At 37.1% G+C, this 22,451-nt stretch overlaps 2 protein-coding genes across 8 annotated transcripts in view; one reads left to right on the top strand and one right to left on the bottom strand.

Annotated features, from left to right (window-relative positions):
• Nucleotides 1-22,451, top strand: part of LOC134530713 (uncharacterized) — a 451,350-nt gene that overhangs the window by 103,483 nt on the left and 325,416 nt on the right. The gene's annotated exons all lie outside the window — the stretch shown is intronic.
• LOC134530712 (uncharacterized) lies at nt 2,046-11,575 on the bottom strand. Of its 3 annotated transcripts, XM_063365813.1 has the most exons (5): nt 10,786-11,575; nt 10,496-10,651; nt 8,357-9,176; nt 7,736-7,958; nt 2,046-6,591 (listed from the first exon to the last, which is right to left on the bottom strand). In XM_063365813.1, exons 1-5 carry the CDS (start codon nt 10,914-10,916, stop codon nt 5,027-5,029), a joined length of 2,895 nt encoding a protein of 964 aa, XP_063221883.1. In that variant the 5' UTR covers nt 10,917-11,575; the 3' UTR covers nt 2,046-5,026. The 3 variants fall into 3 exon arrangements, with proteins under 3 accessions (XP_063221883.1, XP_063221884.1, XP_063221885.1); XM_063365814.1 differs by having other exon boundaries at nt 2,046-7,958; XM_063365815.1 differs by having other exon boundaries at nt 2,046-9,176.

The following is a 22,451-nucleotide window of genomic DNA, read 5'->3' as shown; positions in this document are numbered from 1 at the left end:
ATTCGTGCAATTATTATATGACATTGTAAATTTTACTCAGAAACATTTCATTAAAATGATAATTAAAACAACATATATTTATCAGGAATCACCTAACAACTATATTTATAAAGGGGTCCTTTTGTATGTCGTTTCAATATTTGTTTTATGCTAGGGGCAAGATACTAATTTATGTATTTGTCCAGTGTCTAAATTTGATTCATCATAACAATCTATAGTGTAATTTTACGTATATAAGTAACTCATACGTTGGTATCCGTAACTATTATATTTGTGTCAGAAAACTGTACGTATACATTATTTTCAATAAGTTATTCAACAGAAATATACTATTAGTAGTCCCATATATTATCGAATGGTTTTAATGTGTCACATTACTGACTGAGTATAATTTAGTTTATGTAAGCTACGGCGCCCAAATATACATTGTTCCTTTAATTCGAGTAATTAATATACTTTATTTTCACACAATCAACCTTGTTAAAAAAGGCACTAATCAACTCATAAAAATAACAAGAGTACACTAATAGAACAGGCTGTTATGTGGAACTCTATATAGTTATAGATATGCGGTTGAGGAAAACATTACAATACGTAGAGTGGTTTTCTCACGTCCGCCTCCATATACTACTGGATCTCCAAGAGGCCTAACAAGCCGACCACGTTCCCTCGCTCCCTCCCGTAACCTACACTGTGAAAAAATTTAGTATATTTTTGCAGGGAAAATAATTGGAAACTCGGTTGCCAACGAAATCAGTTGTAAAATTGCAAGGCGAAGTTTTGTAAAATTGGAAATGGCACAAAGCTCTGCCTTGCAATTTCACAAGCGATACCGTTTGGCAACCGAGCTTCCAATGACTAACCTTGTAAAAGTACAAACTTTTTCTTACAGTGACTGACTCACCCGCTATCAGCATTCTCCCGAAGGCCGCCTCGCTCCATTTCGCAGTCCTGTGGTCCAGCACAGCACCTGCCTCTTCCTCTTTCGCTTGTGCGCGGCCTACCGATGACTGGCATATGACATATTCCTACCTGTCAGCACACGAAAAAATAAAAGATAGCTGTCAACCGTCAAAACTCGTACACAGTATTTTTTTTTTGCGTAAATGGAACAGAAAATGTTAATGCAAAATGACATATAGGTACTGTAAAGCTGTCCATACATTTACGTGAAAAGCAAAAGTAACTAAAGCAATGTGTTGTACAAAGTTACAATATCTTGGCAACTGGTTTCCAAATGAATCTTTCGTAAAAGTACAATTTTTTTTTCTGTTGTACCCGATTGACCGAGCTTCCTTTTTTTAACTCTGGCCTATTACCACTAATTTAAATAAAAAGTTTCCCGAAATGAAATATAACTTTCAAAAAAATAAAACCAAAATTCCAACAAAGCAAGATTCGGAAATATCGCTTTGTATAAATGTGAAAAAAATATACAGAATGAGTATCCAATGTCACAAAACATGGAAGTAAATGTTATATACACTGGGTAACGATAGAGTGCTAATACTTTTACGTATGTGCAGAGACTGAAAAATTCGCGGGTGCATTTTGCGATAGGCTAGAATTCAAATACGTTTGCTTTTTGATGTTTCAGTGATTAGGCCACAGTTTATCAGAAGGACTCTGGGACAGTGAATAACTATCAACAAAATAAGTATTGAATAACGAGCATCCCATAGAAAAAAGTTGTCACGAGTCAGTAGCCAATGAGCGGATGTAATTTGCCGGAGTGCATGGAGGATCACGGAGCTTAGCCTGTAGGTCATTGAACTCGCTAAATTTTCCCGGTCTCTGCGTATGTGTAACAAGCTTGTTTTTTGCGTGTGAGCGCCTTACTTCGCCCACGTGCGCCCTACTGTTCTCTAAGTAACAAAGGCTAAGAGGGACGCTGGACGCCTGAAGCCTTCCATAATACTCCTTTCAGACCATCGATCTTTGTGCCATCTCATCCCCGCGTTATTTTCCAGTTTCCTTCAAGATTTCTTTCGCGCCGCTAAGCTCCTTCCGCTCCCGTTGCACGACTGAGCCTTAAGGGCGCCGCCTATGTCCGTGGGAAAATCACTTCGCGCGCTTGGACGGGCTCATCTTCGTGCAGGAATCGCGGCAGACGCTGGAACTACTCGCCGTGGCTTTCCGCCCCTCGAAAGGCGGGATGGTGTCTTCCCCCACCCGACCGCCGAGCAGACACCTGGGTGGGAGAGTGCGGGGGCAGGGGAAAGGGCGCGAGGCAGATAGTGAACGCGGTGTCCGCTTCCCGGCACCGAGCCGGCACCTCGAGACACTTGGCTGGCGCATGCGGCGGAATGTCATTGTTTAGGATTTCCGCGCTGAACTAAGGCCAGATTACACTTCAGAGAATCGTGAAAGATATTTTTATGCCATGATACTTTCTTTTGGAATGAAGAAACTATAATATAATTATTATTACCCATTAAACGAATGCTCTGTTGCTTTTAAAGTTGTGTTTGTATGCAATATTTTGCAGCTGATGAAACAATCGCCGTTTATTGTTCTGCAGTAAAATACATCTAGCATATTTCATTTCGGACGCTATTGTTTTCAGCCGTTCTTATAAATCATTAGGTCCGTTCTACAGTGAACTCACAAAAACGAATATTTTAATATACTTGCAACAGTGGACGCAAGCGGACACGGAAACGCTTCGGCATGAGATTGGCAACACAACTCTTGCGATTGCGTTTGAGTTTCCGTTATGCGTTTCCGTTGCTTACGGTTCCGTGTCACTGTAGAACAGGCTTTAGTAAAAATGGTTAACGAATAAAGATATATTTTCCTATTCAAACTCGGAAAATATAAGTGGCCTTTTATTATGAATGCCGTAACTGCATGCAATGATATGAAAGGCTTAGAATGATAGTGGAATAAGGCACATTACCAATTTTTAACAAAACAATTATTTGTTACGATATTTAAAAGACAGAACCAACTAAGTGCTTGAATGATTGTGAGAAAGTTAATAAATATTAAATAATTTAGAGGGGCTTTCGTATGAAACATATTTAATGTAACACTAGTGCTTCGGAATATAAGTGACTTACACCATTATCAATATTAGCCTCTCATATGTTACGTAAACGATGATTGCCTCACTCCTTATATGGTTGGCTGTGAATTAACAAATGGTGTTTCAAATTTGTGGTACTTTAAAACAACTATCTACATTTGCTATCAAATGAGATCGTTTTGTTTCTATTGCATTTAATAACAAATAATTTAGATTATTACCGACTGAACTATTAAACTTGCTACGCATTAGCGTACACTGATTGGCTAAATTTATTCTTATATGTTCGTCAGCCTGTGTGCTGCTTAGCGCTACAGCTCACAATTTTTAAGAGATAGTGCGGAAAACGATGTCTAGAAAGAACATAGCGAATGCAATTTTATTTCAGGACAAAAAAACTGTAAATTTCACTGCGGGTCATAAATAAACTTATGAAATATTTTATAAAAAATTAAGACATGTTTAGTTTTTGTTGTACTGTAAGTTAACTAGTAGTCTAATGTTTATTCGTTTGTGTACTCGTATAGGCCGTTCTATATTGCCTGAGTTTATTCTTATGATTGTCTTAGATTATTCAATGACCTAGTGAGTGTACTAAAGGATTAATTTGTCATGTAATATATGACAATGTTACTCAACGTACTACATCCCTATTTATTGTCGTCGGTCTTAAGTAATGTAAACTCTGTAATGTTTCTAATCTTAATGTATTTATATATTATTCTTATTTTAATATGGGTAATACCATGTGTGTTTGTGATCCTTCTTAATGTAACAAATACTATAATGTATGTTTTCTTCATATTCCTACTTAAATTTAAAGTACCAGATGTGTGAATTTAATATTCGTTCACTATTACAATAATAATGTACTACAGAGGCACATGTATCCACAAATGTAAACCTCTTGTAGGCACTTTGTACAGATTGGTAGTAAATCGTAATTAAACTTTTCCTTTGGCAGTGTATACAAAATGCCAAAATAAAATGGAAGGGTATGTAATGAAATCACTTGCTGCAAAGTGTGTATGGATATGTGTATATTTTACAACATATGTATATAAATATCTTTCTTGTAAATTACAACATTCATAACAAAATATATTATTCACACAACACCTAATGCTCATTCAACAATACCACATTTACATATTTTATTTACATTTTATATCTATGAGAATTGTTATGTTCATTCTTACTACAGGTTATACATCTATGTAATTTGTACCACAAAATAAGACAGTTGTCACCATGAATCAGCTTAAGTAAATGGTAAAAAACTGGCTTAATGTTTTGAAACTGTTGAGACAATAGCTACAATACAATAGCTCTGAACATACATACTAATTGTTTACACAAAAAAATATTCCACCTTACATATTTAAACATACAAAAATAAATATATTCATACAACTATTTCAGATTCAGTATAACAAATTATTTCGTTTCGAACACTCTTGATAAATAATACGGTGCAAATACAAATAATGAAACTAATGTTAATACATCAAAACCAAAAATAAAAATAAACAGCTGCTCGATACTAGTAGTAAACTATCAGCGCACAATATAACATGTAGAGTGAAACAAACATTTTACGTATATCTTTTAAAACGATTCACAATGAGATACGGCCCATAATAATATAATCTAAGTGCAAAGTTATAAGACACTGCATGCCAATTACACTGTTACATTATATTGATTTAAGTATTTCACAGCATACACAAACATAAGGTTTTTTTTCTGTTGGCACGGAAACTGGCAACTGGGCACTTGTCTGTATAACTGTATCATTTCAAACATCTTTCGTCAAACTAGTACGCCAATTTTCTATGTTTCAATTGTTTATTGGACTAGAAAACAAAAATCTATAGGCCTAACTGTAATCTTTATGAAATCATTTTTGTTGTTAATATCCTTCTTTAAAAATGGGAATTTACCTGTACTGTTTGTGGTAATTTTGGCTTACATATAAGGCTATTGTCCATCAATTGTTTACAGTGTATTATCAGGTTCCCTGATTTCCATATTCCTAGGATAACGTGGATCTATTATTTCCGGTAGAAGGCACGTCATGTAAAACTGTGTCAGTTTGTTGATCATTTTTTCTTTCCAGAAACTGTTCTCTCTTTCAATTTGTTGCACTAGTAAGCCACGTGGTGTCCAAAGGACGAAATAACAGTACTTACGATTGGTAATATGCAGTTGTCCCTGCACTTGGTACATGTAAGCATGTCCTTTCTTCAGAAACATTTTACCATCCACAATGTTACAAAATGTTACTTTTTTCTGTTCCACTGCTTCTTGTGGAGACATTCTGGCAGCTACGGCAGGACATTTTACTTCAAGGATACCATCATCTCCAACAAGACCGTCAGGTGTTGCTGCCAGCCATGGGTGTTCCTTATCGACGAATAAGCCACAGCGAGCCACCTTCTTACCAAAGTTCACTTCAAAATCCTGAATGGCGCTATGCTCATTTTCCAATCCATACCTTGTGGCCTCCGTCCCTGAAAACCTACTGTACAATATATTGACAACGGATTTTGCTCGCTTAGTGGATTTCTTCATGTTACAGATTCTACCGAAATTTGATGCTGTCAGTCGCTTGATTCTTTCTGATTTCCAGAAAACAGAATCATTTTGCCCTTTGGTAGCGATTTGTAGATTTTCTCGTTCTTCATCCGTTTTACAAAGACTAGCGAGAAATTCCTGTGTCTGTCTTGCATATTCGTCTGGTTCCATGTCAGGTATGCGTTGTTCTACACAGCCATAATCCTTGTCAGGACCTGTCACATACAACTTTCTGCGCTTAAATGTTTGTGGGTTTGTCAGCCTCCTGAGCTTTCTTTTCTCTGATGAACGTTCCTTGCGCTGTATGTGAGCTTTAGTGATGTTTCCAGGACTACTGTTTGTTAAACCTTTATGGATAAAGGACTGTGTTTGAGGACCTGAATTAAAAGAAATTACAGAGAGCTCGCTTCTTGTTTGGTAGCCACCACTCAAACAAAAGTTTACTCGTTTACTTGAAACATGCTTGCAAACCACATTATTGAAAGACTCTGCTGTATTAGTATTGACATTATGTAAAAGGCTTACAGCATGATGTGCAACAATGTTTCGAGCTGCTATTATTTCTGACCATATACCTGCCTCTTGAAGAGGCGGTACAAGGTTTTCCTCGTTTTCTTTCAATCCGCTACAGAAATAACCTCTAATTGCGCATCCTGAGTGGTCACCAAATACGTGAAATGGACCATTGTAAATGTCAAGTTTTAACTCCTCAATTTTTCTGTGAATTGGAAACTCTTTTTGAGCACGCCTATGCTGCACAGCTCCGGTGACTGCAGCTCGAAGGCGGAGTTGTTTGTCAGATACAGCCTTTCGTAGAACAGGAGAAACGGAACCAATTTCGTTTTTCGTCTTTTGAGCAATACAACGTATCCTTCGAAGGTAATTTCGCAGTATGTGGTTAGTACATTCAATTTTGGTGATTGTAAAATTTGGACCATATGGCTGAGCCTTCACCAACTGGGTCATAATGCTGCTATCGCCATCTCCTGAAAATGTTTACAACACGCTACGTACTAATGTGATGAATGTATAGGTATTTATTTATATACGAAAAAAAATACAAGGCCATGTTGCAGCGTTTCGAAAATAATGAGTTAAATTTATCAGTTAGTTTCCAATGTAATGAATTGAGAAAATTCATGACTCCGTGAAATGAAACTGTGAACAAATCCTTAGAAGCTATTTAAATCTACCACGTATAATTCGGCCGCATACATTATTTTGTCATTCTTTATCTCATTTTCGGGCAAAAAATTGGCGTTAACTTATTTAGAAATATTGGAAAAAAACTGTTATGTTTATTGGTATGACAATACTTTAATAAAACGTTTAAGGTGGTATTGTTAAAACTGGGTGATTTTTCTGTATAGACAAAACATTGATTAAAAATTATTGTTTTTGAAGGGCCGTTAAACGCTGTAACATGGCCTTAAACAAGATAAGACTTCAATACTCTATTTCTCACAAATATTAAAACTAAGGCCGCATACTTTACAATATTTTTGGGTCCTTTTTTCGGCTAAATGGAAAACTTTATACCTTGCATACCCTTTAAAAATATTCCTAAGAACCATACCAAGACATAAATCTGCAGTTAAGCCCTCAAAGAAGTACATATATTAACATAGTGGTAGGCTCTGAATTGTATGGCTATGCTATTTCTGGGGTATGAAATACAAGTGCAAGACAACATTTCTTTAATTAACACAACTACTTACATACAATGGCTCACTGAAAAATACCTACAGAAAACTACCAAATCATTTTTAACTCGAAATGGCCACATATGCACGTTCTACTTGTAGACATATCAGAGCGCTCGGTTACTGCTCTGAGGCTAACTATTTTCATATAGTTCACAATATTTAATACCTACTCTTCGCGAGGTTACATTTATAAACATTGTAGAGCTAATACCTTTCTGTATATTTAGGAAGTAGCTGTTACAAAAGCGCTACATTTCAGTTCGTTACAATATGCAGCATTGTATGAAAACATATGAAACGTGCGACGTCGGAAATAAAAACATTAAATACCACACGGCATTGAAATTATTTCGAAAATATACTATCGACACAAATACATAATAATTAATAACATCTGAAATTAACTGATCACCTTGTGACTCACCAATCAGCTGATGATATTTCAGGTTATGCATGGAAACACTGCATTTGAAACCTTCCACTATGATGTCAGATTCCATGGCATTTGAAGACTTGTTCCAATTTTTGAAACAGACGTGGTCCTTTGGCGTCTCATTTTTACTGTTTGCTCGTGAACATATGCAGCAGTATCGATTCCTAGTGCTTGCGAAGATAACTTTTTTTGTTTCTTTTCCTACTATGCAAGCCTATAAGAAAAAAAAACAAGCATATTTAATCTGTTCGCTGTAAAACTTAATGTAAGGTAACGAACATTGTATAATCAGGATAATTACATTATTTCGAATGTCTGGCATTATGCCAATAGGCTCTAAGTATATGGCTCTATGCCGGTAGGCCTAAAAGACTTTCATACTAGCAAACAGGTCTATCACAAAATAACTATACAATGTTTGCACTTATAAAGAATTTAAATTGTCGCATTTATCTACAAAAGAAGGAAATATTAACAAAATAACTATTACGTGTTGTTCACACTGTCATGAACTTATTTTAGTTACTAATAATACATAATTACTGATATAACACAGATTGCCTACAAATTATTATTCAACACGCAATAAGATTACGTAATACACAAACTTACCACCCCAGAAAGAGCATCATATTTGTTTCCATACGATCGTTTACACCAAGCTCCATCAGTGACAACTGCTATGAGAGGAACTCCGTCGACATCCACACTGCCATTTTCTACTGCCAATCTTGCTTCTTCTTTGCCAGCGGCTTCCATACTTTGACATGCGACATCGTGTATAACAGAAGATAGGGATTTTTGACATTTGTTGAAAGTCTCCTTGGCCATGCAAGGCATTTCCAAAGTTGAAGTTATGTCTTGTAACTGTGTAAAACTTTGGCCCGTTAACAACATACTGTTCACCCATGCCATGTTACAGTTGACTTTATTTGTTTGGGGGTCCTCCGAGAAAATAGATTCAACAGTACCACACATATTACACTTGAAATCAAATTTACTTATCATTCCATTTTTATGTTCTTTTATTAATCGCATATTTTCAAACGAACACTGAAACACTTTGTTATGTTGGCTGATGCGCGACATTTCTTTGAATAGAAAGTCAACATCAAACAGTCGACGGCCTTGTATCGGAAAGGTTGATGATTCAGAGCTGAAAGTTTTTTTAGGAGAGGTTTGTTCGGGTGAAGATGCTGGTGACGAAAGTTTCTCCACGCCTTCAAGAAGCTGAGCGTAGTCACTTGTGACCGATTTTGACTCTTGTTCCGTGTCTGAAAATATTCCAGTAACATCATATTCTTCTGTAGGATAATCAGTAGTTGTGACTTTCTGCGGTGTCGCCAATATTTCGTTTGTCCAAAACGAACAACCTGCTCCATCGATGTCTACTTGATCATGTGAAGCAGTATCGCCGGGAGAGGTGGAACACCTAAAACAAAACAAAATTAAAGATATGATTTTCCTTGAAATAATAATCAAATACGCTATTAAAATTGTAAACAACTATTATTGTTGACATTATTAGTAGGCTAAAATTAATAATATATTTCATTAATTATGTCGCAAAGTTTGGCTCAATGTTCCAATTGTGAAATTACAACATTGCTGTGTAAAACAAAAATACCACGTCTCAGAATATTTTAATTATATAACCGTTAAAACAAAATAATTTATTAACTGTAGGCGTAATGGAAGATATGTTAAACAGTATTTGAATACAGCAAACAACAACACTCCCAACCGCTCAGCGATGGTAACAGTAAAAAGCTATAAACAAATAATATTTTGAAAACGCTCACATAAGTTATATACAATTGTTACTAGGTATAACCCTTCAACTTTCTTTTAACATAAAATGTAACTACGCAACTGAAGTACTATTTATAAGTGTTAATAAAGATCTAAATTTTAATCATAAGTAATTTAAATAAAAAATGAAAGATTATATTCTTTTATTTCTTCCATATTCCTATGTTTGTAGAATACTGTTACCTACTTTACAATTTGCTAACGAGTTTATCGGAAGAATGATTTGATCCGTGTTGTCTGCAGCCGAAAGCCGATGACCTGACCACTACGCTACCATTTCTTATGATAGTAGTTGAGTTAGATATAATATTTAGGTTGAATTTAAAAGTATGTGGACTGAAAACACTAATATTATATTATGAAAAAATACCGCCTCATAAATTGAGCGCGAAATCTTACAAATTAAATTTGCGAATTAATATGTTTCACTATTTCAATTATTGGTTTAACAAAGTTAATATGTAGTTTTCTACAGTTTACTGATTGAGATGTTTCATCAAATTGAATCTGTGAAAAATCGTAAGTAATAACGAATATTCACTGATTCCGATGTAGAGTCAATTTATTTTCAGTTCTCAGTCATAAAATGATGGAACGTATTTATGTAAGCTATTATAAATACATACACACACGACATTTAAGATAAATGTGTCAAGAACAGGCATATTACTTTTTTATTAATTTTCATTCAGTGCAGAAGTATTTGGAAACATTTAAGGAAACGTTTCATGAATCTCATACGGGAAAGCATGCTATAAAACTATGCAGTAATGTAGTGGACTATTTTATGTATGTGTATAGGCCTACGTAATATTCATATACAGGTATTCATGCGTTATAGACGTTTTATCCGTGCTAGAAAAGTAAGAGACACCTTCTTTCGGCATTTTGCCCTTTAATTATTCTTAAGTAATTGTTGAAAAAAACTATTATTCAAACCTTGCTGGAGACAACGTTATGTAGCAAGTCTCACTGTCTGTCTGGGTTTTCCTTTCAACAGCATTTTCTATATTCCCCGCGTGTTTGGATGTACTGAAAGACTCATGTGAAGTATAGTTGGAAAACCTTGTTTCATGGTTTTTCACGTAACGCAGCCTGTGAAAGAAAGAACATTTAAATTTAATACAGCTTAAATGGATAGTAAAGGAATATAAAAAATTATGCTATATAACCTTTTCAACTGAAAGTGAAGGCTAACATGTTTCTTAATAAATGTACAACACACTTACCTGCCGTCAACTAAACGTAAAACTTTCCCTTTGTTCCATTTCCTTTTCTTTCGAACTGCATTCAGACGCAAGTGACGTTTTTTACCTCTTCTTTTGTCTTCATTCAAAACTTGCTTTCTCGCAGATTCCATACCTTTGTAAATCAAACCTTTCTAAATGGGTATAAAGGCTAAACGTTCTACTGGCACTTGACGCGAGTCAATTCACCCACACACATTCACAAGTATCAGAGCACGCACGCAGGATGATGGATGTACGAACTATTATCTCGCACCTCGCACTGTGCGTCTGTCAAAGACAGCTACTGCCCTAGACTCAGGTTAGCGACACGCAGCAGCTGGGCACTCCCCCTACCAGCCGGATCTTTTCCCCCCGCATACCCACCTTCCCGCCGCTCAAGGCTACTTCCCCTCCCGGACTGATAGCGGCCGAGCGGAGCGCGTGGTGGCGCCACTTCACTGGAGTGTCTTACTGGCATGCAGTGCTTTAGAACTGCATCGTAGAACCATCGATTTTCATCTACGAAACTATATTTTTTTATCACGCGACGCAAGACAAAGGTGCATTCTACGGGTCTATAATTTTCCGAAGCCCGGGAAAATGAATCTTCTTACCTAAATCTCGCCGCAAAAAGTGCCGTTTTAGCCATTTTCACAGTCAAAACTTACCTATTAGTAAGGGAAAATAGAACGTCTCACTATTATAGGTCTGTAAGCTGTTCCTTAAATGCTTTTCGTAGCCAAACCGCAAAACAATACGTGGAATAGTTTTCGAATAAAAGCCGGATTTCCAAGGCTCTGCACGTCTCTGCGCTCTCCAAGTAGGCGGCGCCCTTAAGTTTTAATGTGGCTCGTCCACTTTCTTTACGCACGCGCGCGTCTCAGGGTTTTATCTGCTCTCAGGCCTGCTCCGGCAAATCCCTTCGATGTTTATTTTTTTTACCACCCCCCCCCCCTTCTCTATCAACAAGCTTTTCTCCCCCTCTTCTTTTGTGTAGCTCAGGCGTCTTTTTTACCCCCTTCTTCTTCTTCTTCTTCTTCCTTCCCGTCGCGTCTCGCGAGTTCCAGAGACGTCCGCGTCTCCGGACTGCGACTGAGAGATCGCACATCGAGCGCTAACGAACAGTCCGAGTATCGATCAATCGATCACCTCACCCGCCCCTCCAGCCAGCGGTAGCACCAGCCCGCGGATCAAAAGCGCGCAGAGACGTTCCGTCAAAGGAGGGAGCTAGGGGTAGAAACACTCCATATTGCAATTCGAACCGTTTTCAATCCGTGTACAGGAGCCCGTGGATTTTTTCGCCTAAAGTTTTAGGAACAATGTGTTTTTTGAAATACTTTGGTGTCGTCCGTGTTTCGTGATCGGTTGAAATCCTGTACCTCGCCATGTCGTACTGTGGGCGGACGAATCACAGCCATCCAGTGCTGAAGCCAACACGTTGTGACTGGCCCAGCCAAATAGGACAATTGTTTCTCTCGCATACCGCCGCCAAACGTAAGGGAACTATAGCTTGTCTAATAAGTGGTCAGGCGTTTTTTTTTGCGGAAAACACCTGCCCCTAGCTATAAAATTTATTTAGGTTTATTACCAAATGTATTTTCACGTAGTGACGATTTAGTTAATAATGAAATATAATCAGAGAAGCTAATTTATCGAGATAAATTCTGTTGTTTGACACGTTTTAATACTCATTGTCCATATTTGCTATATATATATTTATAAAAGGTTCTTATTGAATAAAGAAGTTCGTTCCACACTCAACTTAGCCAATGAGGAAATATGTACTTTAACATACCCTGTCTTTTCTTAGCCCTGAAAAATCTAAGTAATGTAAATAAAAAAATGCATTCTCTCACAATACAACGATATGCTACAGTGGCGAAAAATATTATCACGATAAACCATCACTTTGGACTGGAAAAATGTGCAAGTGGAATGAGCTCTAGGTTAGACCCCACAGTTCTCGGTCCCACTCGGTCAAATGCCGTGTGAGACGTCTCCATTCGGTAGCCTGTGATCTGACACTTCTCTGGTCGGTAATTTTTCATCGGTCCCCGCGTCCCTCACATGAGCTGTGAGTCAATGAGAGTCCTGGCGGGATGTTAGAAGTAGGGGAGGCCGGGGCTAGTTGCAACACTTTTCACATTTTGCATTGTAGTATTTATGTTTCGGTAAAAATCAAACTATAATAAAATGAATGTTTTTTTAGAAACTCTTAGGTGTCACATAACATTACCAGAACATAGAAAGCAGTTAAGTATTAAAATCTATATCTATGTATTCATGGTGATGTAAGTGTTGCAACTTGCCCCAGATCTGGGGCAAGTTGCAACACCAGCTGGGGTAACTTGCAACACTTACTCCCATGTATCAGAATCATCTGTTTCACAGTCGTTACACATATACATAGGGTTTTTTCTTGCACAAGACCAATGCGCCCATTTTTGGCAAGATGTGCATTGAACCCATTCTTCATTCCTGTTGTATTTTGTCATGCACACTAAACACATCTCGTCCTGTTCGTCACTACAACTAACTTATTTAAAGTTTAATTTTCTTTTTGTTACTTTCTTACAATTTTCTGTCCTTTTTTCTTTCTTGTCATTTTGTGAAGGTTTCTGAATTTTCTTTTTATTGATTACATGTAGTTTCCTTTCTTCAGCTTCAGCCTTTTTCCTTTTCCTTTCTTCACTGTTACATTTTTCTTCTTCAATCGCTCTCTTTTCAGGAGTGTCAGTGAGAACTCCAGACTTCCTTTTCTTCCTCCCTCTGCAAGAGGTTTCCCCTCTAGGTGGAGCTTTTGGGAAAGGACGCACAATCTCTTGAATGGAAACACTTGGACCACGTATTGCAAGAATGTTTGTTTCAGCACTTGTTTCAATAATGCTGGGTCCAGAATGCACATCAGGTTCAGAAGAAACGCTTCCCTGAATGCCTGTCTGACAACTATGTGGATCTGGTTGGTCAGTAACGAAAGCAGGGGCCAATTCTTCTTCTGAAAATATGTTAGGGTTGAAAGGCGAACTACCAGTTTTCTGAAAACCTGATGTACCTAATGTTTGCTGGTGGCATCTTTCACTATTGCTGGCAAATCGAATATGGTTAGAGTCTTGCCGAGATTTGTTTTGTGCCAGGAATTAATTCCAGTTTCACACCGCCTTTTAAATAGGTCCAAAAACTGAAACGTCCAAAGGCTGCAAGCGATGGGAACAGTGTGGAGGAAACGAAAGAACTACGCCTCTTTTCTTGCACAAATCTATGACTTGGCAGCTGATGTGTGAACAGTGGTTGTCCAGAAGCAAAAGCACTGGATTTTCAGGAGATCGTAACGTAAGATAGACAAAATGATCCATAAATGTGATGAATGTTTCCTCTGTTTGCCAACCAGATTTTGTGCCAGTACCTATGCAACCTACCGGTCCATCACGTATAAAATGATATTTGAAGTTCTTCCGAGGGAAAAAAAAACAAGGGTGGCAAAGTTGTTCCTATTGCGCACAAAGCTGTCGCTACAGTAATCATTTCTCTACATTCTGCTGCAGTTACTGATCATACTTGTTTGACTCCCCTTTTAGCAACTGTTTTGCCAGGTTTCAAAACAGTTGCCACTCCAGTCTCGTCCATATTGTAAATTCGGGAGGCTGAAATATTATCACGTGTGAGAACGGATGATAGTTTATTGAAAAATTCGGAAACGTTATGCATGTTGAACGAAGTACATCACCCAAGGCTCGTGGCTTCAGGCTGCCTGACAGATAGTTCATTATTGCGCTTCATAAAACCGGAAAACCAATCTGGACCGGCGCACTCATTAACTTTCCAAGGGTCCACACTCTGTAATCCCAACTTTAGTGTACACTCATATGCAAGCTTGCGCACTTCTGCTGGTGTTAGCCCAAACATAATTTCCGAATTACGTTTGAGATACTCGACAAATTGACACTCTTGTTCGGCACTGAAAACACACCGCGGCTGTAGATAACTCGCTGAGACAAAACTGAATTCAGGTTGTTCTGTTGTTATATCCATGTTTTTCTTCTTAAGATTTTGTATGTATCTTGACAGTGTAGAGTAGTGAATGTTGTACATCTTTGCTATCTGTCGTACGGAACAGTCTTTGGAGTTTGGATTGGCTAAAACAAGTTGACCTGCCCTCTCCATGACATCCTGTGGTGTTTCCCCTCGATTCGTCTTCTTCTTATACGTTCTCATCGTAACTGCAATGGGAAAATAATAGCTATAATAACTAAAAATAGTTATTACATTTTTTCACAAAATGAATTTATAAACATAAATATTATAAACAGTAATTGCGGCATTCTAGTTCTCGATTATTTAATTTGGTTTCAGATATTCGTAACTTCTAAGATGAATTAAAACAATGTTTATGTATAAAATAGTTGAGTGAAGACCTAAAAGTTTACAAAAACAAATTATGTTAGTTAACATACGTAGGCTAATGTAACGCGAACATATCGGTATAAACGTTGAAATCGAGTGAAATACAAATGAATTGATGTTTAACCTTTAAAAAAAATCCTTGATATCTGGGGTAATTTGCAACATGTGTTGCAACTAGCCCCGATACACAACTTGAATTTACTTACCGTCATTCACTTAGAAGCGTTGTTATAAAACATTTGCCATTATATACAGATAAGTACAACACTATAAGCTGCCTTTAGAAGTACAAATATATTAAATTTCGAGAAACACATTCAACATAACAGCAGCTAAGTAATCCGTGCGTGAGTTTACTCGCGACTACAGTAGGAATGTTGTGCACGACTGAAGCCAAGCGCGATCTGTTTACAACTTGTCGAACTAATAACGTTAAGATTACGTGTTGTTCCTTTCCTTCCATTAGTGGTGCGACACTAGTACCATCGGTTAATGATTTAGAGCCACTGTTGCAACTTGCCCCTGTTGCAACTAGCCCCGGTCTCCCCTACATAGTTCCATTTTATCCTATCGCGAAACGAATCTGCGGATTTTTCCGATATTTAACCATCTTTTCTCAATATTTACGGGAAAAAATATTTCCCCATTACAAAATTATCAAAGTTCGGTACAGTACTAATTTTTAAGAATGATTTAAATTGTAATAAAAATGTCAGTGTGGTCAATATATCATACGGAATACACAACGAAAATTTTCTGTCACTAACGGTAAAAAAATATAAATAATGCTCAATCCAAGATGGCGTCGTATCTCATTTCTTAACGGATGGAGGAACCCGCATAATGAAATCTGCATGCGGCTGATAGGAATAGAAGACCAAAGCCCCACGGCAACCGCAATAAAATAAAAAATAGAAGCATGCACATGAAAATGCGTGCATGGTTGTTATTATTGTTTGTTAAGTCTTTGTCCCCGCGAAACCGTCAGCTGCACGCGCGACGTGCCCATTCGCCCGAGCCCGCCAGGGAAGGAGGGGGGGGGGGGAAGCTAATAAGGAAGTGCGCGTGCACGAGCGCAGCGCATAAAGGAACGCAATACCCTCGCGCTGCGGGCGCTCGCGTGCCGCGGACATGCGAATGGAGTAACTGCACTGTTCGAAAGTAAGATAGATTCACGGATTTTACTTCAACGAATAATCCTCCTCAAATAAAAGAAGAGGTTATTCGTTGTTTCAGATAATTGGATCTCCGTGGAAACTACGCCGTAATTTCCAGAATTGGTTTTTTTTTTTGGTTTAAAAAGGATACATGCTCACGTGGATGATAAGAGTGTGTTTTCGCACGGGTCTTAATACGTTTTTGAATGTTTTTACTAATAGACCCCAGATCATTCATGTTCAAGGCAGGCGAACTTAGTATACGTAAATTTAGGAAGATCCCTAGATAATGTATTACCAGTGTTATTTATTTTAAGGTGGCAATTTTTAACAGCGTGAATTGAAGTTCACATCAAATATAACCGGAAGAAATACTTTTGAAAATGAGCCATAATGTGTATTAGAATTGGTTTCTGTAAATATCTTTATTGTAACATAATGTGTTATAAGCAGGGAGGGGCGGTAGAATACTCGAACCTTCTAATATCATCGAAACGCTAGTATTTGAAAGATTTGAGATTCGAGGTAAAATATTTGAAAAAAAAAATCAAAGGAAATGAAGCGAATTAAAAAATAATAAATACTTTAAAGTGTGAAGTTTGCAAGGTATTTTGTTTTATTCTTTGTACTTATACTATTACCGCTTCTCAAATGCCATTCTTATATATATATATATATATATAGGTATATATATATATATATATATATATATATAACTAGTGAAAGGTCACATCTAAATTATTTGGAGTCTGAATCTCTAATTGGATTCGAAAAAAGTGCCTCGAATATGAATCTAGGTTTTATTTTATTTACTAAACTAATAAATAATAAACTAATTTTATTTACTAAATTACACACACATATATATATATATATACCTATATATATATATATATATATATATATATATATATATATATATATATATATGTGTGTGTAATTTAGTAAATAAAATTTTTTATGCATTGATTCAAAATATTTAACCTGGGAAAAGGATATTGATTGTCTTAATACCGTTGTTGATTTTTTATTTTACTTTCGAAATTTGAGACCTAGATTCATATTCGAGGCACTTTTTTCGAATCCAATTAGAGATTCAGACTCCAAATAATTTAGATGTGACCTTTCACTAGTTAAATTTTAGTTGTTGAAGCTCTAGTGAAGATTGTAAATTGTATTAGTTTTTGCATTACGCACGAGGTAACGAAACATTAAAGTCACATAAATGCTCATGCAGAGAAAAACAACGGATCATGAAAATAAATTCATTGGGGAAGAGGTTGTTTACCAACCGTTTTACTTGCATCGAATGCTTCTTCATATATAACTGTAGTTAATTGCAAATATAGTTAAACAATTAGGCATGAAACTATCTTGGTTCTGGACTAAGTTTTATTTTTTTGCCAAAAAATTCGTCAGAGTGTACAAAAATGAGAATAATCTTTATTGATTATTGATACAAGGCAAGCAATTGAAAACCAACCATTAAACAACTTAAATGTAAAAATGATAGTTGGAAACATGTACAGGATAGTACACAAAAGTAAATACAAAATTGGCTAATACTAAGGAAAATAGTTATTTTTGCTTAAAATACCGTGAACAATGTTTTTATTTTTTTTAAAAAAAATAACGTTTTCAATGGTTATTTTTACTTAAATCGATGGGTTTTTTTTCTGAAAATACTTGGGAAATGGCTGTTTCTGCTGAAAGCACCATATTTCAGAGCCTCATATCGTACATACTATGTTTATGTTGTAAAAGGTAGTTAGTTATATGCATACCCAAAAGGGATCATCACAGAATAGACAAAAAAAGGCTAAATTAGATTCTTGGACTATAATTGTTTTTACCAAAAGCTCATCAATTGATCGAATTTTCTTGAATAATTATCTATATTTGGGGCCTGGAAAAATTCGCGGGTTCATTGACCTCCATGACTAACTCCACGATCCTCTGCATACTTGAGCATACGTCACCTGTTCATTGGCTGCTGACTTTTAAGTAGTAGCTCCACTCAATTCTTGATTTCATTTATCTCTCAAGAATTTGTCTCCCTTTCATCATCTGTTCAAGAACTTTTGCATTCGGGAAAATTACCTCTGTTCATTGGCTACAGATACGCGACACCTATTAACTGCAATGTTTGTAATTTATTACTTCTTGTTGAAGGTTATTAATAATTGGTTCAGATTCCTTCACGCAAACTGTGGTCCAATCCCTGAAGCAGTAAAAAAAGTTAAACGCATTTGGATTATAGCCTATCGTGAATTGTAACCACGAATCTTTTGTGTCTATACCTACTATTGGTATGTGTGTGTTTTTTATGTGTGTCCGGATCAACAATTTAAGTATGGCAGTATTCATATGCAAAGACCATTAAAAAAAATACTATTTATATCATATTCTACAAAAATAGGATGTACGATAGTACTTATATAGATAGAGACCGGAAAAATTCGGTCGATACGTGATATGCTAATGTTAAAATAATTTTGACTTTGTAATACTTCTTCTTTGGTTCACTGTTAATCTGGAGGACGCTAACCCAATTAGATACCCTCAATCAAAGAAATATCGAATCACAAGGTACCCTATTGGTTGTTTAAAAAAATTGCATAAACGTTATATTATCACGAAATTATTCCTGCCAAATACTGTATACAGAGAGTTCAAATGTCTACACATCAAAAAAAGAAAAGAAAACAGAAGAGAATGTGACCGGACCACACCAAACTTTTAGTCCGAATCCTCTACAATGCGAGTTAGATGTACCAACACCGCGTGGCGTCGCTCTGTGTACTAAATACTGCCCTGCGTATACTCGGCTAGCGCGAACAGCACTCGCGCCCGTTGTAATCGCGGATGAATATTTGAACACTGTGTATTCCCCACGACGACAAATTGGCGGTCTCGAACCGTGTAGCTGAATTAATGCACCAGACCCCCGTGCGGTGGTTTGTAAATAAGCAAAGAAATAAGTGTGAGCTCGAGGGTATAGTGCGCACTCCAAGTTTTAATCCGTGAAATGGTGTATGTGACTGTGATGATTAATCGTGAGCATTATTGACCGTTTTAGTCCCAGACAGAGCTGTGGTGTGAAATCAGCGTCGCACCCATGGCGGTTCTGCGATAATTTGCCTTCCGTAGTGTCGAAACGAAGGAAAACACAAAACCCAGTCAGGAAATTTTCCACAAGAGAATAAGTACTTATTCAGACGGGCATCGAACCTGGCTCTTAGCCAGAATCACTCAACAATGATTTTACAGTTTGCACAAAATAAATAATATTGAACGGTAATTATGTTGACTAGCTCTACCTGACGTGTGAATCCATGTACTTATACCGGGAATATGAGCTTAGATTTATGGGAGTAATCACAAAAATTTATTAATTAGTGAATTTTAAGTCATTGATATAAACTGTAGGAATTCAAAGATTTTCAATGACAAACTATCACTTGTTTGGAGCAGTTTCCAAAAAGTTACAACGTTAAAAATTTACAGTAAATTTGCAGACTCTTGAATAAGAATCTACCTGCCTTCAGTTAACGAGCGAGTTCTTTGTAGTTCCAGATAACTAATTCTGTGGATCGTTGTTGAAAGGGTAACCATGCTCGAGGAAGTAAAAAGTATATTTTTACTGTGGGATTTTACAAACGTTTGAAGGTTTTTTTTAATACTCCCTCTCAATACAATTCTTGTGAGTTCTAATTTAAAGTAAGTGAAATCAATGTCTGTAATTTTGTGAAGATAGCTCACACAATTTCGAAAAGTACTGGATAACTTGTGAACCGCGTTATTCATGAATTCAAGGTGATAATTGTTAACAGTGTATTTGGTATGTCGAGTGCACACCAGCAGTGATTGGCTGATTATCAGGCGGGACCCACGGCCCGCAAGTCATCCTTTGATGGAGCACTTGACTAAGGAGGCTGCAGATTCGAGAGTAATGGTGGACTCTCAACGAGCATCCGTCATCCGACCTTCTGTCCGTCAACAAGCCGAGTGATTCACAATGATCCGCACGTCTATTAGATTTTTCAACTTGATGCTGCCAACTGACTAAAAGGTTTAATTTTCTGAGAAAATTTATCTTGTTAATATTTATTGGTTTGACGATCTTGTTCTCTAAGCACTTATAAAAAATTATTTATTTTTCTGTTATATTTATTTTAATATATTTTTGATTTGCAATACTTTTTTAGTTACACTTTCGTGTCTCGGTTAATTTTGGTTTCAAATTTCAAACTTTAAAACGTGTTCATTCGCAAGTTAAAATCGTAATTTGGAAGTAGCTAAACATATACTCACACTAAAAAAAACCTTTTTAAAATAAAGGCAATGCCTTTCAGAAACAGTTGAGATTCTAAATAAAAAGTTAAAGTTTGGTAAGGGTCGGGTTGATGGAACTTTTTGTTAACGGATGGACGGGCGAGGGACGGATGCGACGGATCATTATGAGTCCAGCTCAACCTGGACACAAGTCTAGCAGAGAGTAACCCAGGCGCCGGCGTAGTCACCCAAGCTTCCAGCAATGTCTCAGTGAATGATTAACTTTGTTAACTGAACAGAAACCACGCTGCTCATTGCGTGGTGTATGCGTGTTCTAAACACCGCTGAAATAGCGAAGATTTTGTACGGACTGGATTCTGTTGCCCAAAAATGCCACTTGAAATTACCCATCGTATAAATAACGTTAACAAGCTTTCAGTACTCGCCAATAATGTGTAAACATCTAAGCTCGACAAAGAGCAAATTCATGTGTTCCCATGTTGAAAATACAATTATAATATGAAAATCAGACACGAAATTTAAAATAATGCCGAGGGTGATAAATATAATAAAATTGTGTATTCACTACATTTTAGATTTCATAACGCGAATCACAAGTAGTTTCCAAACCAGTGGCTAGAATTCGCTGCTGGAGCAGCAACGTCAAATTTTGAATCATTTAATTAACAGACCGAAAATTTAAATTATATAATGAAACGATATGCGATAAAAGGGAATGGAAATTTAAAAAAAAATTCATCCCGACTTAGGATCTGATTTTCAACAAGAATTTTATTAAGATATTGCCCACTCAGTTAAAAATTTATTAAACAGTTAATAATTTAAAGTTTCACTTTTGCTTTGTGAACTTTGTTTCGCGCCATTCGCCACAGATGGCAGCACCGTGGTTACACGTTTGCGTTCCATGCGACTTCCGTTCCATTCTAGAAGTTACTCCCACCAAATGCCGTATACCAAGAGCTATGTTTTTAGTTTCACATGGAAGAGTGAGAACGAATGTCGGACTACATTGAAATGTCCAGCGGCACGTAGTTCACGAGAGATAACTCACCAAGACGTGATCCTTGGATGTTTCAAGAGACACCCCCAGGTCCCGAAAACGGGGTTGTTCCCGGGCAGAATCTTCAACGTGGGACGAGTCATAGAGTTGGAGCTGTCTCTTCGGGGCGGGGACTCAGCCCTAGAACTCCCTCGCGCTAATGCACTGCAATGAATTAGAACAATGTATTTTCAGTCGGCGTGCTTCCCTTTCCTCCTTCCTCCGAGACCCAACCCCACCCCAAACTTCCACCGTTCCTCTTCACTTGCTCATTTCTTTCTGCACGGCCTGAGCACTCGTGACTTCTCCAGCCTCTGCAATTCCTCCTTTGCCCCGTCCCCATCCCTCCTTACTCACAACGCCTACGCCCATTACGTATTTAAAATCCAATAATGAAATTCAACTCTCCAGGGGGCGTCGCCCCGTTCGGTCTTATTTCTACTTCTCGCAGATTTTAATTCAACGCGCAAAATAAACAGGCAGTTTTTTTTTTCTGCTCCTCCTCCCGGCGCACCAGAGTAATTTGCATTACTTTGTGTTGCATAAATCCTCGCGGGAATAATTAGGCCAGAAAGCAACGAGCAGCATTTACTGCAACGAAGTCTGAGGGTGACAATGGCCTAAGAGTCTTTGTGTTCGAAGGCGCTCTCATACTTGATATCCTGTAGCTGACGAAACAATTACTGAACTTCACTTCTGTACGGAACCAAATCAAAGTTGAATTATGTGGTTGATTAAACTTCAAGCGCTGTGGCCCAAAAAATCTAAAGAAA

This window comes from Bacillus rossius, chromosome 3 (assembly GCF_032445375.1).
Source record: "Bacillus rossius redtenbacheri isolate Brsri chromosome 3, Brsri_v3, whole genome shotgun sequence".
NCBI classification, from domain to species: domain Eukaryota; kingdom Metazoa; phylum Arthropoda; class Insecta; order Phasmatodea; family Bacillidae; genus Bacillus; species Bacillus rossius.
This window is presented reverse-complemented; position numbering and strand designations above follow the sequence as displayed.